The 19,293-nt window shown below is 37.6% G+C and overlaps 1 protein-coding gene across 1 annotated transcript in view; it reads right to left on the reverse strand.

Moving 5' to 3' along the window:
• The window catches only part of LOC124718956 (coiled-coil domain-containing protein 12), a 28,754-nt gene extending 21,675 nt beyond the window's left edge, over positions 1–7,079 (reverse strand). The window contains exons 1-2 of the mRNA XM_047244623.1: positions 6,604–7,079; positions 6,276–6,414 (exon numbers count right to left, since the gene is read on the reverse strand). Coding sequence (XP_047100579.1) covers positions 6,276–6,414; positions 6,604–6,749 — 285 coding nt within the window. The 5' untranslated portion in view covers positions 6,750–7,079. The remainder of the gene's footprint in view (positions 1–6,275; positions 6,415–6,603) is intronic.
• Between the last annotated feature and the right edge of the window lie 12,214 nt (positions 7,080–19,293).

Genomic DNA, 19,293 nt, shown 5'->3' on the forward strand with positions numbered 1-19,293 from the left:
TTCATCTACTGGGACAAAAAAGATTCTTACAGTGTCCCCCCCCCCCTTTCTTCCAAATTTACCTGATATTTCCGACTTCCCTGACATGTTTGAAATTCCCTGATTTCCAGAACTTGTGGCAACCCTGAGTAACACCAATTATCAATTAAATATCTGGGTGTAATGATGCAAAGCGATATGAAATGGAACGAGCATATAAGGATGGTAGTAGGGACGGCAAATGGTCTAGTTTGGTTTACTGGGAGAGTTTTGTGAAAGTGTGGTTCATCCACAAAGGAGACCATATATAGAATGTTAATGTACTGCTCAAGTGTTTAGGATCCTCATCAGGTCAGATTAAACAAAGACATCAAAGCATTGAGAGGCTGACTGCTAGTTTTGTTACTGGTAGGTCCAATTAGCATGTGAGTATTAAAGAAATACTACATGAACTCAACTGAAAATCCGTAGATGAAAGACAACATTCTTTTTGTGGAACACTATTGAGAAAATTTCTAGAACTGGCATTTCATGCTTACTGTAGAAAAAATTCTACGGCTGTCAATGTACATTTCAGTAAGGACCACAAAGGTATGATAAAATAAGAGATATTAGGGATTGTACAGAGGCACATGGACAGAAAACTCTCCCTTGCTCTGTTTATGAGTAGAACAGGAAAGGAAGTGACTACTAGGGGTACAAGGTATCATCTGCCAAGCACCATATGGTGAAGTACGTATGCAGATGTAGATACTCTACCAGGCCTGTTAACAATACAAAATAAGAACACCACTAACACACACTTGTGGCCACTCTATCCATCACAGACCACTGCAGCTCTTATCCACAAACCAGCCAATGGTGTTGATTGTGTTGACACTTGACATCTGACAACATCATCTGGGTGCCTCACTTTTTCCATCAAACAGTGTATATTTGGTGTTAATTCAGGAACATTCTCAGACCACACGGTCCCAGGTTCGTGTCCCCATCGGGTCGGGGATTTTCTCCACCCGGGGACTAGATGTTTGTGTTGACCTTATCACTTCATCATCATTCGGGAAACTGGTGAGACTGGATAGTGAAAAGATTAGGAATTTGTACGGGTGCTGATAACCATGCAGTTAAGAAACTCGCAAACCAAATATCGTCGTCGTCAACGACATCATCAAGAACATCCTTTTGAGACCTCTTTTTTTTTTTTTAAAAAAAAAAAAAAAAAAAAAAAAAAAAAAAAAACTGCTTCACAATACATATAGTGAATGTATGTTCTTTGCCATTCTCTATACTCCTTTTTTCACAAAAAATAGTGAAATGCATGACTGTAAGCCTGCAACCAAACAATCTCCACAAAGACCTAATGGGGTTAACATCAGTACAGGAAAGAGTTAGATACACGAGTATACATATAGTCAACAACCTACCACAGCACATGAAATGTCACGTAGAGAATGTAGCGGTGTTTGAGACCAATTCGGCAACTTTCTATGGCAAAATTCATACTTAACTGAAGAGTATCGTACCAGGAACTCTTAAATTTAATGTTTTAGTTTCACATATAATTAAAACAAGCACTGTAAAGCTGCATTTTCATATGTGACTAAATTAATGCCACAGCAAGTGGTACAATGGCTGCTATTGCAGTGGTAACATGTGCTGCTGTTTCTATGTAAACCTGTCAAAATTCCAGTGGCACTGTTTATGAGATAAAACAATCCGAGATTTCTGGGACAGACAATAAAGCTATCATTGAGGTTATGGCATTAGAATCCAGCTAAGAGTCCAATAAATAGAAAAAAAAACATAACTGTTTCATCTCTAAGCATTTTGCACAGAAATATCACAGGGGCACCACGCACACACTTATAAAGGAAGTACCACTTATAAACAAGATTCATTTGTTGAGCACTTTTGAAGAAAAAAAAGTAAATTTCAAGTATTTGTCAAATTGTGTGCTGATCTCAATTAAAAAATACAACTCCTACTGTAGAAATGCAGTTTTTGGTCAAGTGAAGCTAAAAGTGACACTCTGATGTTTCACTTCTGGTGATTATCTATCATCTCTCCATTTCACTTTTACATAAGTTCCCCAACATACTGTAATCATTGGTAGAGACTTTAATCATACAACAATCAATTGGGAAAATTACAGTTTTGTTAGTGGTGGGTGAGAGAGACATCCTGTGAAACCTAACTCAATGCCTTCTCTGAAAATCACTTCGAACAGTTTGTTTGGAACCCCACCCATGATGGAAATATATTGGATCTAATGGCAAGAATTGGACCTGAACTCTTTGAGGATGTCCATATCAAAACCAGTACCAGTGACCATGACACGGTTGTGGCAACAATGATCACCAAAGTACAAAGGACAACTTAAAGCAAAAAGCTTTATATGTTCAGTAAACTAGACAAAAAAATCAGTAATGTCATATCTCAAGAAGAGGAGCTTGAAACTTCCAAGACATGAGCATGTATAGGAACTCTGGCTCAAGTTTAAAAGAACAGTTGGCCATGCAATGGACAGATATGTATCCAGTAGAACAGTTCATAATGGGAGGGAACCTCTATGGCATACAGTCACTAAAAAGAAACTACTAAAAAAACAGAGATTAATGCATAATAGATGCAAAACAAAGCATACGGCTATAGATACAGAGATGCTGAATGAAACACGTTTGGCTGTCAAGAGATCAATACATGAAGCCTTCAATGACTACCATAGTAGAATATTGTCAAATGATCCTTCACAAAATCCAAAGAAATACTTGTTATATGTAAAGGCCTTTAGTGGTGCCGAAGTTAGTGTCCAATCCATGCTTAACTCCATTTTCAAATTTTCATTTACAAAGGAAAACCCAGGACTGTCCCAATTTAATCCGTATATCATTGAGAAGATGAGTGAAATCAGTATTCATATCAGTGCTGTTGTGAAACAGTTGCAATCATTAAAACTGATCAAAGCTCGATGGCCCAGTGGAATCATCAGATTCTATACTGAATTTGCTGTCGAGTTAGGCCCTCTCCATCATAGGTCCCTCGGACAAAAAAAGTAAGTGCCCAATTCCTGGAAAAAGGCATAGGTCACATCCCCCTAAAAGAAACTACCATTCAGTATCACTGACACTGGTTTGTTGTAGAATATTAGAATATACTCTGAGATCAAACACAATGTGGTATCTCGAACAGAATGACATCCTCCATGCCAACCAGCATGGATTCTGAAAACAGTGATCATGTGAAACCCAACTCTCACTTTCCTCACATAACATACTGAAAGCTTTGAATCAAAACAGGCAGGTAGATGCAGTATTTCTTGATTTCTGAAATGCATTTGAGTCAGTACCACACCTATGCTTATTGTCAAAAGTATGATCATATGGGGTATAAAGTGAAATGTGTCATTGGATTAAGGACATTTTGATAGGACGGACACAACATGTTATCTTGGATCATCAGATGTAAAAGTAAATTCAGGTATACCCCAGACAAGTGTGTTGGGACCCTTGCTGTTCATGCTGTATACTAACAACCTTGCAAACCTCAGATTTTTGCAGATGAAGCAGCTATCTATAAAGAAGCACTATCTGAAAGAAGCTGCATAAGTATTCAGTCAGAGCTTGATAAAATTTCAAAATGGCGCAAAGATTGGCAATCTGCTTTAAATGTTCAAAAATGTAAAATTTTGCACTTCACAAAATGAAAAAAACATAGTATCATTTGACTATAATTGGAATCAACCAACTCTTAAGTACGCAAGTGTAGCACTTTGTAGGAATATTAATGGGAAATGATCACATAGGTTCAGTTGTGGCTAAATCAGGTAGTACATGTCAGTTTATTGGTAGAATACTGGGGAAGTGCAGTCAGTTTACAAAGAAAATTGAATACAAATCACTCATGCGACCACTTCTAGAATATTGCTCAAGTGTGTGGGACCCATACCAAACAGGACTAACAGGGGATATTGAACATATACAGAGGAGGGCAGTATGAATACCCACAGATAGGTCTGATCCATGGTAGAGAGTCACAGAGATGCTGAAGAAACTGAACTGGCAAACACTTTAAGATGGACATACACAGAGGTATTCAAACATCTTTCTTCCCAGGCTCCATATGTGAAAGAAATGGGAAGAAATCCTAATAGCTGGTACAATGGTAAGTACCCTCTGCCATGCACTTCATGATGGTTTGCAGAGTATGGATATAGATGTAGACATATATTATGATCCAAAAGCAGAATTTTGAAGTTCTTTGAGATGTGAATGTAAAATAAATTGTTCCAAATCATTACAACCTGTCATGCAAAATAATCCAGGGAACATGTAAACTAACCACCTAACTAGTTGTGTGGTGTGTTGGACACCCTCCACAGTGAGCTGAAGACTCATTTAAATGCTAATATTTTAACTCTTGCACCCCACATCAATTTGTTAAATAAGACATCACATGTATCACTTTGAAGCTATACTTTGACCAACTGTGCTAAAAGACACTGTAACATATCTGATGATTTAATATTCATGTTTATTTATTTAAAGTTACAACAAAGCTGAAATTATACTGCTGCCAGATATTTGGTTACTTCCTTTCTCAAATTTTATGGACAAGTGTTCAACTAAAAGCAGAGTACAGTGGCGGTGGTTCAAAATTCAGCCACAAACTGGCAGCCGAATGAAAATCATGGAGAGGTTACATTATGTAGTCTCTTTAGCTAGCAGTAATCATGGATATGTTATATCATGTATTCTCTCTACCTAGCAGGTGATACTTACTGAAAAGTCGCATCACAAAGTTTAAGCAACTTCAAATATTAGTGGGACAATTCGAGCGACACCACAGGATTTTGCATGTTTCCACATGCACTTCAGTGACACCACCTGAATGATGATCAAATAGTGTCACTTTGGCTACATGTGGAAACCTGGACTAATACAATAATGTAATGTCATTTCACTGTATTGCATTTAATCATGACTTCATTCCACATCTCACAGACCACTCTTTGTTGGATCCATGGAATACAACTACTGTAGTGTAACACAAACTGTGTAAAAATTGCTGTACATACCAATGAAAGAAACAGGCTTTACGTGACAAAACAAAAAAGCCTCCCATATAACATGCGTACTTGGTATCATTCTGTCAACACAACCAAGGTTCAGATAACATTTCAACATTAACAGTGCCAAATGCTTAATTTCTAAAATGTCAGGAGCTGGGATGCACCTCATCAACCATACAACACTCCTTTGCCCCCAAGCTACAGATTTTTGAAACTTGTGACAAAACTTGCAATGAGAAATCATTTTTTTACATGGCACCATTATGAAGTTCAGGTTTTCATAACATAATTTCTCATAATCAAAACAATAAAACCACAAGATTTTATATAAACAACAGGTCATACCATCTGTCCATGCAGCAGTCTCACTTTAGTCCCCAATTCTGCTCCATGCATACTGGCACAAACTGGCACTGTGGTAAATCATAATTACATTTTGATTCAATCCCTTAACATACTGACCTTTATGTTTTTCAAATTATGTTCCAAAAAATAATATTTTCTAAATGGAAAACATCCTGTAAATAATGACATTACATATGGACATATAATGATAGCTTTTAAAACTCAAAATAATTAGTTACAAATTTTGGAACATCACCAATGAGAAAATTCTGAATATACTTGTCCACTGTACTTTGACCAACAATCCTGAAACTTAATGTCCTTTTTAGTTTCTATGTAGCTTGACCCTAGATAACACTTGTGGATTGCAAACATGTAAGGTTCACAGATGAATTTTACTTTAGGGCTACCTTATGCAGCACAAAAAGAAGCACTTTGGTGTTCATTCCTAAATTTTGCATCAATCAAGGCAAAAAGAGAAATGTTTGAAGATTATTATTTACAGTTTGTTTAGTAAAAGCTTTAAATGACTGCACTCCTCTAAAGGTGGGGGGGGGGGGGGGACACACACCTGTAAACTTATTTAGCCCAACAGCAAAACATTTACTTAAAAATAAAAAAAAATTGTAAGCAAACTGCAACGTATCACACAAGCGAAACCTTTTCTATACGATTATAGGATATATATATATATATATATGCCTTTATGAGTATTAAAAAGTAAGTTGCATGTAATTAAGTGTCGTGACAAATGAAAAACCTTACTAGCGTTGACATCTACGAGTCACCAAAATTATGACAACCCTGTCTTAAAATCGACCCCTGCGGATACGTAATATACTGTGTGCATTTGACGTACTTAACAAACTAAAATAAAACTTACCAACTCTTCGATGACAACTTTCGAATGTGCAGAGCTCAATTGATCCTTTACTTCCTCCTCCACATCTCCGGGTTTAGCTTCAGGAACAACATTTTCCTTCAACGTTTCATCTTGGGGTCGATAGCTTCGGAATTTCGGCCTATAACAAGTTCACGTATGGGGGTTTACTACAGCAAGTACAAGAGCATCTCTTCACCTCTCTGTAAACAGATGTATGAAACAGTAAACTACAAACTTTACTATAAAGCAACTGAAATTCTACCATGACAGAAATTAATGATAGCACATAAACAATACCTTCCGTTATAGGTCATTTAGTTGCACTTACTTTGGAAGAACAGAAACTGATTCCGATTTTTCTTCTGACGCTGTACCATCCTTCACTTCTTCATGTTTCCTCTTCAATTGCTTCAACCTTTCTTTCCTTTTCAGTGCTTCTGCTTCCATACACCCCACTTTGTCCTCCTGCTCCATAACTGGGAAAGTAAAGTTCGCATTCACAATATTATTTATTGTTTACATGCCTCATATTCCTTCCGCCACAGACATTAGCTACAACGGTTACTTTTATCCATAGACTACAGGTAACTATAGTCTGTGTTGATCTCTTTCTCCACAGCCGAGAATAAAATCTCTCCTTTTCTGACGTTAGCTTGTCCCAAGCACATTTACTAACAGCTTGCTAGCATCTATTTGTCCCTGCAAGTTTAATAACACTAAATTCTGGAGGGGCTTTAGTATTAAGTGTCACCAATATCACATATTGTACCGAGAACGCAGGATTCAAAGTTGTACACATATTCTGTAAGCTTAATGGCGTACTACAGCACATATAAAATGTTAGTTAAGTAGCTCTTGTCGTCTGTAGAGACACTGAATTTAAATTTGTCTCCAATTAGTTTATTCCCATCAGGAAGTAGTCGAAAAATCAATCACCTTTTCATTGAAGTAATTTTCTTATATAGTATTCTTTGGATTGGAGTGAGTAACATAACGTAATAATTACAAAGAGAGATTTTATTATTATGAGAAACGACTTCGAATGTCATTGAGAAGGTTGGCGGAACCTGAAACACAAGAGTGCTTGCAGATGACTTTCACTCATTGTTGTCAGTAATGTTGTGGTTAATGGGGAAGTAGGTATGACTGAATTAGCATGTCTGTAAGATATCTCCCCAGTTCATGAAGTATTGTCAGAATGACATGACCTTGTCTTTGCCCCAACTAAAATATATTATTCAAAGAACAGCACATAATAGTTGGCGGAAGGATACTGATAGATGCTATGTGCATTTAAATAACTTAGTGAAATTCACGACAAATATTGTATTTCTTCAGTAACGTATTTTGTGCCCCATACAGACATCTGTTAGACGTAAAACATAGTCATATGTTCGTATGTTTACAACAGCGATCTGCAAATAAATGTTACTACCTGTTGACATTGAGGTACTACTTTCTTTGGCGTCCAGTGACTCTGTACTTGTCCGTCAGTACGCGTGCAGCAAGCAATGGAGGCAGATGTGTTGAAGCTTAAGTGTAAGTTATTAGACGCGATAGATCGAAATCATAATGTGCGTGACGCGGAAACTATTACGGAAGTGTTAGAAGGTCTGGAAAATATTGAAATTAATGAAGAGTTACTGAGATCGACGAGGTTAGGTAAAATTGTGAACGATTTACGTCGGAACTTGAAGGACGAAACATTAGCGAAGCGAGCTAAGCAGTTGGTTAAACGATGGAGAAAATACATATTGTTGCGCGCTGGAGCAGCAATTGTACAGGGCACGCGGATGGGCAATGGGCAGGCAAACAATATAGAAAATTACGCCGATGTAGATAGCACAGATGGGAAAAAAATGTCCCATGAATGGGCTGCTAATGGAAACTCAAAAACAAGGAATTGCGACTCCACGATTTCCAAGGAGCGTTACGGTCTCCTTGGAGCTAATGCAACTCGCTCGTCGTCTGTTCAGGAACAAGAGCCGGCGGCTGAAGTATTTGACAATAAAATGCGAAATGATAGTTTAAATCGGTTTGTTGAAGGAAAGTGCAAAAATCTTGCCAGCACGATACGAGCTACTAAGGAGATGGTAGTTACTATGAACCCTCAAGACTGGGACGCCAAGAAGCATTTTTCTGTGACAGACAATAAGTCACTTTGTGAGCAAAAAGTGCACAGAGGACAGCAGCTGACAACAAATATGCAGCTCTCGGGTTGCGCTAAAATGGCTACAGCTGCTACGAACTTCACACCAAGGAAAAAAGTGAAAACTACGCAAGAGCTAATTAAAACTGTGCTAAATAATTCAGACTTACCTGAGGGAGGTGCTCGAAATTTGTGTGCTCAACGTATTGGCAGCCAGACAAGCCGAGGAGAGCATATAAAAAGAACATGTGAGTTGAAGCTGCAGCCGAAAAGGACATTCGTGCCTTCCTCTACACCAGTAACTGAAGATCACTTGCTGCGATTAGAAGACAGCAACAATGGGCGGGTAGGCACCTCAGCAGAACAAAGCGTGAGTACTGCTGCTGAGTCTCCAGCAAATCATGAAGATACAGTTGCAGAAAAGAGAGACGTACCAGGAAAAACAGTAGATGCCTCTCCGGATGAGACTATAAGGGAGGTACAGCCTGAGTTAACAGTATCTGCTAGTGAGTTGAATGTGACTGACAGCAGTGTCGTTCAGTGTGAGGAAGCAGTTACTGTCAAAGGTTATGAGGATGCAAACTGCAGTGTTAGTTTCGTGAAAATTGAGGGTGTCACAGGAATATTTGATGAAGGACCCGGAAGGAATCAAACTGATGATGGATTCAGGGAATGGCATGAGTGTTTATCAAAGAGATCCTATAAGGGAGACTTATTGAGTGTCCTCCCATACGTTGTAATTGACTGAATCCTGTTGATCTCCAGTTGTTGTTTAAATGTATATTATTCAAGTTTTTGATACTCCAGAAGTGATATTTTACAGCCAAAGATGATAGTACATTACTGAAATATTTGAATTGTTACTGACTATTAAAGGTTTGAAGGCAATGTTTAAATTTTTACTATATAAATTGGTGTACCTTTTTTAAAAATCATGTTTTAGTTTCACGTACACTGATTTACAACCATGTTTATCAACAGAATATTTTGATATATTATTTGGAACTTAGGCCCTACTGAAGTTTGATTTGGAAATTTTATTAGAATCGCATGTTAGTTTGATCTCTGTAGGCCTATTTATTGTTTATTTAACTGTTGTGTAATTATGTGTTGATTGACAACTTTCATGTTTCCAAAGTGTGCAGCAGCAGTTATTGTGTGTTTTTATTTTAAAAAGTTATATATTGATATTTTTTATGTAAAATTAAAGTCAGTTTAATTGTGGTAGGGAGGTAAACTACAGTTACTTTTTGTAAATGGTATAGAGGAAACATACACGACAATCAGGCATCTGAAAAGTTTTGGTGTGGGCAATGGCTTCCTTCAGAAATTATCTTGAGATTTGATACCACAGCTTCCTTCTTCAAAAAATGGACAGAAATATGAGTCAAGGAGGTGAGGTAGGGGTGGAGGATAGTTGAGATGTTTTCCCACGTTGTGTACGTTTGGCAAATGTCTTCTAACTTTAGATTTTAGAAGAAATTCTACCAACTTCCCAACCACCAAACTTTCACAGGGTGAGTTCTGTGAGAATGTGAAAGTACTCTTAAAATCTCAAGGATCAACCATTTATTTCTGAGATTGTCATTGCCCTTCTAAGTACTTTTCTCTTGTTTGACTGTTTATCACTCACTTTTCCGCTGATATACAGTATAAGCATTTGCTGTGATCTTGATCCGAATTATATCTCTCAGAATTCCTGCTATGTATAACTATTTGCTGTGATCTTGTTCCGTATTCCTCTCAGTGTTCCCCCTATATGTGAGCATTTGCTGTGATCTAGTTCAAACGGTATTGATTTCCTATTTTTTTGAGATGTTGTTTAAGTTATCAATCACTTATAACATGCATTAAAGTAAATTTTATTGTTTTGAGGAAAAAAATAAATAGACTGTCACATATTTGTGCCATGTACATCTCTATGTAATTGTGCATTCTAATTCACCTTAAAGATGGAGGGTTTCTTTTGGATCCATGGAGATCATATTATGTAAGGCTGCAGACAGATGTCATTTAGAGTAAGTTCTTTTATGATGCCACTAACTTATATACTGTGTATCAGAGTATTTACTACTTTATTTTAGAGTTCGATTTGGAACATCGTCATTACAAGAATCACCTTTATCTCAGCCTAGCATGTTAATAGGTTATCCATGTAAAAACATAGTATTTTGTCACATTGTGTAGGCTACATTTGGGGATTAACATTTTCATTCTTGCTCAGAAATTACAGTTTTTGAGATTAACTCTCAGGATGATGAGTGAACATTATGTATGTCAAAGATAGCTTTTGGTATGTGTCTAGTGATGTAGTTTTTCTTGAAATTTAAAACAGGAGCACAGGAAGGATGGGCATAAACAATGTATGGGCACTCCTATCGATGATTTTGGCTTCAAAAGCAATCCTCCAAAAGAGTGATTTGACTATATAGCCTACCCACCCATGTCTCATTCCTATCATTCATTCATCATGTTCCACAGATTCCATCAAGAAAAAGAATAAACTTCAGGGATGTCAATCAAATAAAGACACACTTTGACATAAGAGAAACAACTCTTTAGGTACTCAAAATTGTTCATTGTGTTCACATTAGGCCTAAACTCACACAGTATTGCTTAATACTATTAGTGTTTACAATAGTGAAATTCAACCCAGTAATTTTCTTCTGTATTCACTTATTTGCTATCAGATTAACAATCAGTTTCGGATTTTGTCATAGTTTTACTTCACATATTACGGTAAGATCCAGTGTTGTACTCCTCTTGCTAGAAAAAAGTGCATATATTCATATAAAAAAAATAAGGATTAGAAGTTACCAATTTTCTGTTACAGAAACAAGCTTATGGCTGAATAAATGAGTAGTTTAACAGGCAGGCATTATAGTTTGAAATTAAATTGATTTTCTGTGTTAATAAGTGATTCAGTTTATTCTTAAGGTATTTAGATTGACTATCTCAAAATCAGATGGTAGTCTGTTGTAAAAAAACTATCCCCTTTATATGCAGACTGCAATCTGCAGCCTGTTTATTACATGTAATCCTGTGAAAGCTTTCCCTTCCTCGTGTGGTATAGTTACATACATTATTGTTCATTTCAGGATTTAGTTTCATAATCGTGATTGCCTGCAGAATGCACGTAGAGCTGATAATAAGTATTTGATATTTTCTGAAAATACCTCTACACGGGTCTCTGTTGTGTACCACAGCTACAGTTCTTAATGCCTTTCTTTCTTTCTTCTTCTTCGTCCTCCTCCTCCTCCTTCTTCTTCTTCTTCTTCTTCTCACCCCCGTTCCCCCCCCCCCCCCCCCCCTAGACTAAAAACCCTGTCTGTATAGTCTGCTAGTGCCCTATCTCACATCTTGTATCAGACCCAGATGCAGATTTATCAGTCTGAAATATATTTGCCTTAACGTATAGTTCAGGAATGCCGAGACCTGTTTCGGTAAGTGCATATTTGTATTAAATTTCTTACAAATGTAATGTATATGCTCTTTACATGACAGGGTGATCGTCCAGAATTATTCCCAAAAAACTGTGTTTGTTTGTGCAGCTGAGTGCCACTTGAGGTGTAAATGGTGTAGCATTTACATTTAAATTATAGTTAAGTATGAACTGTATTGTCACTTCAGTAGCTCTACAGCCCTTGGTGAGCCTTGGCTTCTTCAACAATCTTCTTCCACACTTCTCGGTTATTTGCTGCTCTTTTCCACCCCCGGACTCCCATGTTGGTGATATCCACTATTACCTCATCGATCCATCTTCTTCTAGGTCTCCCTTTTCGCCTAACTGAATGGATCATACCTTTCATCATTTTCTTTGGAATTCTATCCTCTGCCATTCTCTCAAAGTGTCCTAGCCATCGTATTCGCTGTGATTTCACAAATTTTACTATGTCCCTGCCTTGTATTAACTCTTGTAATTCGGCATTGTAGCGTATTCTCCAGCCTTCTTCCTCCCTTATTGGCCCATAGATTTTGCGTAGTATTTTCCGCTCAATGCTTCTTAGAGCATTTTTATCGTGTTCTGTCAACGTCCATACCTCTGAGCCGTACGTGAGAACTGGGCGGACTAGGGAATTATATATTAGCAGTTTAGTTTTTCTTGTAACAAGGCTGTTTTTGAAAAGCTGCATATTTGCAAAGTAAGCTCTGTTTCCTGCTTGTATTCTTTCCCTTATAGCCTTTCCAATACTGTTATCATTTGTTATTAGGGCTCCCAAGTAGTTAAAAGAGGACACTCCATTGATGTTTAGGTTTTTAGGGGTTCTTCTGGCCTCAGATTGTGACATTACCATATATTTTGTTTTGTTTTCATTTACTATGAGGCCAATTTTTAAGGCTTCTGTTTCCATTGTCCGGTATGTTTCTAGGAGTATATTGGAGTATATTCCTACTATAGCAATGTCATCATCATATGCACATATCTGGCTAGTTTTCATAAATATGGTGCCTCTTTTGTTGATTTTATTTACTGCACTATGCAGGGCTATGTTGAATAGGACAGTGGAGAGACTATCCCCTTGCTTCACACCTTTATTAAAGTCAAAGCTATCACTTGTTCTGCTAAGGACCTTTACTTTTGCTCTTGTCTCTGTCATTGTCATTCTGATTAGTCTTATTAATTTAGCACATATACCAGCTTCTTTCAGTACTCTGTATAGTTCTTGCCGATTTATGCTGTCAAAGGCTTGTTTGAAATCGATGAATAAGAAATGCAGATCTATATCATATTCATAGAACTTTTCCATCATTTGCCTTATCACAAATATTTGATCAGTTGTTTCTCTGCCTGGTCGAAAGCCACACTGATATTCCCCTAGTATGCCTTCTGCACACTTCTGTATCCTTTCGTTTAATATACTTGTGAAGATCTTATAAGCTGTACTCAGGAGTGTTACACCTCTATAGTTTTCACATGCTGTTCTGTCCCCTTTCTTATAAATGGGGACTATTATTCCAATTTTCCAATTATCTGGCATAGTTTCTGTTTCCCATATATCTGATATTAATGTGTGCAGTTCCTTTATTACAGCCTCACCACCAGTTTTTATTAATTCAGCAATTATGCTGTCTTCCCCAGGGGGTCGATTGTTTTTTGACTTCTGCACAGCCTGGGAGACCTCTTGTAGAGTTGGCTTCCTTGCCTCATTGGTTTCATTGTCTACTTCCAGCTCCACTCTTCCCTCCTGTGCAGCTGTCTCTTCATCTTCTAGGCTGGTGCTTAGTGTATCTTTGAAATACTCTGCCCACCTTCCCTCTATCTGTTCTTCCTCCCTTATCATTTTCCCATCTTTACTGGAACAGGCCGTTGTTTTTGGTTGGAATCTATTCTTCATTTTGCCTATGGCATGATAGAACTTTCTTATTTCACTCTGTTCCTTTAGTTCTTCTAGTTCTTGAAATTTCTTCTTATTCCACTCTCTTTTCTTTCTCTTGCACAGTCTGTTAGCTCTTCTCCTTAATTCTCTATATTGTTCCACGTTATTTCTGATTTCTCTCTGTAGCACTTTTGTTCTTGCCCTGTTCTTTTCCTCTGTTGCTGACCTGCAATCTTCATCAAACCACTCCTGGGTTCTTCTGTTCCTTCTTATGCCTATTATTTCCTCTGCAGCATCCTTAATGGCTTTTTCAAATCTGTTCCACCTTTCATCTACTCCTACTGTGGTCTCTTCATTGCTCAACTTTCTGCTTAGTGTTACTTGGTATTTTTTTACTTCATCAGGAATGTTCAGTTTGTTTGTATTCCATTTCATCATCTTTCCCATTCTGTTGCCCTTTGTTAGTGACAGTTTCTCTCTCAAGACTGATTTTATCAAAAAGTGGTCTGAATCACAGTTTGGTCCTCTGCAGCTTCGTACATCCGTAACTGACGTGGAGTGGCGTGCAATCACTAAAATATGGTCAATCTGATTGATTACTCCATTGGCTGCAGACTTCCAAGTACCCAGATGGATCCTTTTATGTGGAAAGCAGGTACTTTTAATAATCATATTATTCCTTGCTGCGAATTGGCATAGTAAGTCTCCATTCTCATTGTTTTCTTCATGTAGTGAATATTTTCCAGAAACTCCATACGGATGTTCATTCCTCCCTATTTTTGCATTAAAATCTCCTATTACTAGCATCAGGTCATATTTAGGTACTGCACAGCATACTTTTTCCAAGTCTTCGTAGAACTGTTCTTTAATTATATCCTCTTTTTCCTCTGTTGGTGCATGTGCATTAACTATTGATATATTCCTAAATTTACCTTTTAGTCTGAGTCTGCACATCCTTTCATTTATAGGTTCAAATTCTAGAAGGCTTTTCCTAACTTCCCTAGTTATTATAAACCCTGTTCCAAATTGGCCTGTTCTTTCTTCTGGTCCACTATATACCAATGAGTAATCAGGTTTATCTATCTGCCCATTCCCCTGCCATCTTATTTCCTGTAGCCCTACAATATCATATTTGAATTTTAAAATTTCGTTGGCTATTTCTTTCATTTTTCCAGCCTGAAGCATTGTCCTCACATTCCACGATGCTACAGTTAGATCCTTTATCCGTTTCCTTTGCCGGGGTCATGATACATGCTTTCCATCCAGTTTCCAAGGCTTCTGTTGAGTTTCCGTAATATTCTTTTTTTTACAGTATGGGGTTATTAGCCCCATGCCCAACCCCCAACCTGGAGGACCACAATTTGTATGAGGTTTACTCCTCTAGGGAAGCTGGCTTGACTGCGCCTCTAGAGCTCTCCCTGCACTATGTTGTGGGACACACTTTGTCTGGCTCCTCTGTCGAGACCAGACCGGCTTGGGAGACCCTGCCAGTAGCTATGCTACCGCCGGCATAGCTCTCGACTTCACCGAAGCACGCAAACCCTCCCGCCCGGCACCTTTCATTATTTACAATTAGCTTATTTGCAACAAGTCAGTAGTTTAGAAATAAAGGAGACCATTCGTCTAAGAGCATAAGTGTTGTAAAACTTTCTCTTTCATGTTTGCCTATTGACGACTCAACACTTTTGCAATTTGGTGTGTGATCTCCTTTACTTCTGAAGTATTTATATCATGCCAAAACTTTCCTTGCTGTTTTTATTTGCATTAAGGTAAGTTGCCATAATATTGCAATTATTTCAGTACTGTTGGTAGCAGTTTGCATATCACTGCCTCAGCTGACAACCACTACTTTGAAAGCAGCTGCTGCTCCCTCAGTTGTATTTAATAGTTTATATTCATATTCTGTTGGTAGCTTGATATTTACTGTACTACACTGATATTTTTCCAAGAAAATAGGTACCTATGCTTATAAGAACATAGGCCTTCTCCAGTACACTGATGCTAGTCATGCTATTTACAATAAACATCACTACTTTGTAATTGTGATATTCAATCCTTGAATCTGTATTATAAGGTAATGGTAATAGGCTATCAGATATCCACTTCACCAGCCAGATACCCATTTCAGAAATTATCCACTGCCTAGCATTGTGGCTGAAAATGCAGAACTCAATAAGTAATTTCCTAAGTATAATTGTCCCCGTGAACCACTGGAATATTTTATTTTACAAATGGGGGAGTATGTGCTACGGGAAATGGGACATGTAATCTTTGGTGGCCTAGTAATGTGGTTGATGTTTTTTCTTTTCTGCTGGGGTGGAATTTATTCTCTACAGGACGAATGGCATGTACACCATTCCAAGGATCATGACTGTCTAGCCTTTAATTTGATGAGCAATAACAACCTGTATATAAATAGAATAAAATTTTTATCTTATTAATGTTCTGTATTTCATGTCTTCCAGATTGTTATTATTAGGAGTGATGGTTGCATTTGTATGGTTCCACCATTGTAGGCTGTTTTTCTCCACATTCCATGCATGAAAATAAATCACTGAAATGGTCGTATGGCATTGTTGGCCGGGAGGCTCCATTTGGGGAGTTCGGCCGCTGTATTGCAAGTCCGTTTTAGTTGACGCCACTTCGGCGACTAGCGAGTCAATAATGATAAAGGGCACACAACACCCAGTCCCCTTCCGGAAATCAAACCCAGGCCCCTGCATGGTAGGCGGTAACGCTACCGCTACGCTACAGGAGTGGACAATAAATAAATAAGAATAAACAATAAATAAATTAAAAAATCACTAACAATAATCATCTCAAGTCCAAGCCAAAATAAAAAAGATATGATTGTAATGCAAGACATTATGTAGGTGATATAGACCTTGAAAAAGCCTACTATATTGATACTTTCCTTCAGAATGAAAATGAAAGTTGTTTTTTCTTATTAAAAAAAAAGAGAGAGAGAAAATACAGTATAGCAAATAAACTTAATTTGTATGCAGCCCAACACATGAGATGAGATGTTCATTTCTTCTTCTTAGCTTCTAAGGGACTCAAAGGGCATATGCCGATTTCACATGTTGTCTCCAAATGCTTCTATCTCGTGCCACTTTCTGCGGATTGCTTATGCCCATTCTGCTACAGGTTGCATTTGTTTCAGTTACCAATGTTCTGGGTCTCCCTCTTGGTCTTTTACCAAATGACTTTTCTGTGAATGCCCTTGAAACTACGTCATCCTCTTTCATTCTAATCAGATGGCCCGGCCATTAAAGTCTTACGGAATTTATTGTGCTCATTATTGTTGGTTTAGCATGCAGATTTCTGTGTTGTGCCTTCTCTTCCAACTTTGATTCATTGTCACTGCATGGACCAGAGATATTCATGTAAACTTTGTTGTTAAATACTCGTAACAGGTATTCTTCCATTTTAGTTAAACTACTTGTTTCTGCTCCATTGGTTAGGACTGATCTCACGATTGTGTTATATAGCTTCATTTTAGTTATCCTTGTCAGTAGTTTATATCCTAGTAGTTTTTGTATATAGTAATAGGCTCCATTAGCAATTTACAGTCCCATTTTCATGTCTGTTTGTCTTTGATTTTGCTTTTTCATCAATGTGCACAGAACTTTGAACTGTTCAAAAGCATTAGATATTATAGTTGCCGATATTAGAGTCCAGTTGGTTGTGTTGTTCATTTCTACATCTTTGAACGTTCATGTATTTTGTTTTCTGATAATTTTCTTTAGGCTAAGTTTGGGTGGTTCTTCTATAAGCTCCATAAATAACTGTGTAATCTCTGTTTCACATTTTCAGTGTGTATTACACCATCTGCATACACTAAAACTGTAACTTAATTCCTTTTGAGGGTTCCAGCAGGTACTAGTTTTGAGTTCCCTCACAACCTTTTTTCAAGGGCTGCATTAAAAAGAAAATGGCACAGAACATGTCCATCTCGTAGTCAAGTTTTGTTTTTAAAATGGTCAGATTTTTTTCATTTAGCAAAACCCTGCTTATGTTATCATCGATGCACGTTCTACAAAGATCTGTAAGTTTAGTTGGAAATCTCAAGCTTGTCATTGCGTTACACAGGCTTTGTCTGTAAACAGACTCATAAGCTTTCATAAAATTGAGTCCCCAGTTTCGGCCACTTACAGCCACTCTGATGTAATTAGCGAATTTTTAAGCTCTTTTGAATAACAGTGAATTTTACAGTAGCTTATTATAAACAACATGAAATGCGTTGTTTGAGTAGGTGTATAAACATTTCTTTGTTCATTCTTGTTTGGAATCTTAATTTCATGAAAAGTTCTGTGTTGAAGAAGTTGAGTTGTATAGAATTTTCCTTTCAGCAATGCATGATTGGTTATTTGTATTCTACACAGTAAACTAAAACATCAGAAGAAACTTAATTTGGCGGAATAATGTTATACTTTCATTTCTTACAAGTTAAAAATGATACAATTCAAAAACATACCATTAAATTTCTATGGCAATTAACAGATCCAAATTTAATCTTTGTTCAACGTTATGGCCGTAGCCATAAATAGAGACATATATGTGTCCCCTTTTGGGCACTTTTAAAAATTTATACAAAACATCTATAATACAGATTTGGTCTGCATGCTGACTAGGCTCATTTCATATAAGTAGACCTGTTTAAAATATTTCTGGTATCTTTATATAAAGATAAACATTGTTAATAATCTTGTCTGATCATGAAAAGGAAAGGCCGAGAAATAGTCTTTCCTTCTCATCCCGTCCAGTAAGTCTCCCCTGACACGGGCTGTGTGACTTTTCCGAACTGTACTCCTTTCCCTAAACCTCTCCAGTCCTTTCTCTTCACCCCTCTTCCTTCCCCTTAAACTCATCTTCCAGAAGGACAAGGCACTGGCTCCGAAAGATTGCACAAGTTAAACCTTTTTTTTGTGTGTGTTCTGCTGCCACCGCTTGGGGAGTACACTATGTGATCAAAAGTATCTGGAAATCCCCAAAAACATATGTTTTTTATATTAGGTGCATTCTGCTGCCATCTACTCCATATCAGCGACCTCAGTAGTCATTAGACATCGTGAGAGAGCAGAATGTAGCACTCCACAGAACTCAACAGAATTTGAACGTGGTCAGGTGATTAGGTGTCACTTGTGTCATACGTCTGTATGTGAGATTTCCACACATCCCTAGCTCCACTGTTTTCGATGTGATAGTGAAGTGGAAACATGAAGGGACATGTACAGCACAAAAGTGTACAGGCCGAACTCGTCTGTTGACCTACAGAGACCGCCAACATTTGAAGAGGGTTGTAATGTGTAATAGGCAGACATTTATTAAGGCCATTACACAGAGATTCCAAACTGCATCAGGCTCTACTGCAAGTATTATGACAGGCAGGAGGTGAGAAAACTTGGTATTCGTGGTCGAGCAGCTGCTCATAAGCTACACAACTTGCCGGTAAATGACAAATGATACCTTGCTTGGTGTAAGGAGCGGAAACATTGGACAATTGAACAGTGGAAAAACATTGTGTGGCATGACGAATCACGGTACACAA

This window comes from Schistocerca piceifrons, chromosome 10, assembly GCF_021461385.2.
Source record: "Schistocerca piceifrons isolate TAMUIC-IGC-003096 chromosome 10, iqSchPice1.1, whole genome shotgun sequence".
Taxonomy (NCBI): domain Eukaryota; kingdom Metazoa; phylum Arthropoda; class Insecta; order Orthoptera; family Acrididae; genus Schistocerca; species Schistocerca piceifrons.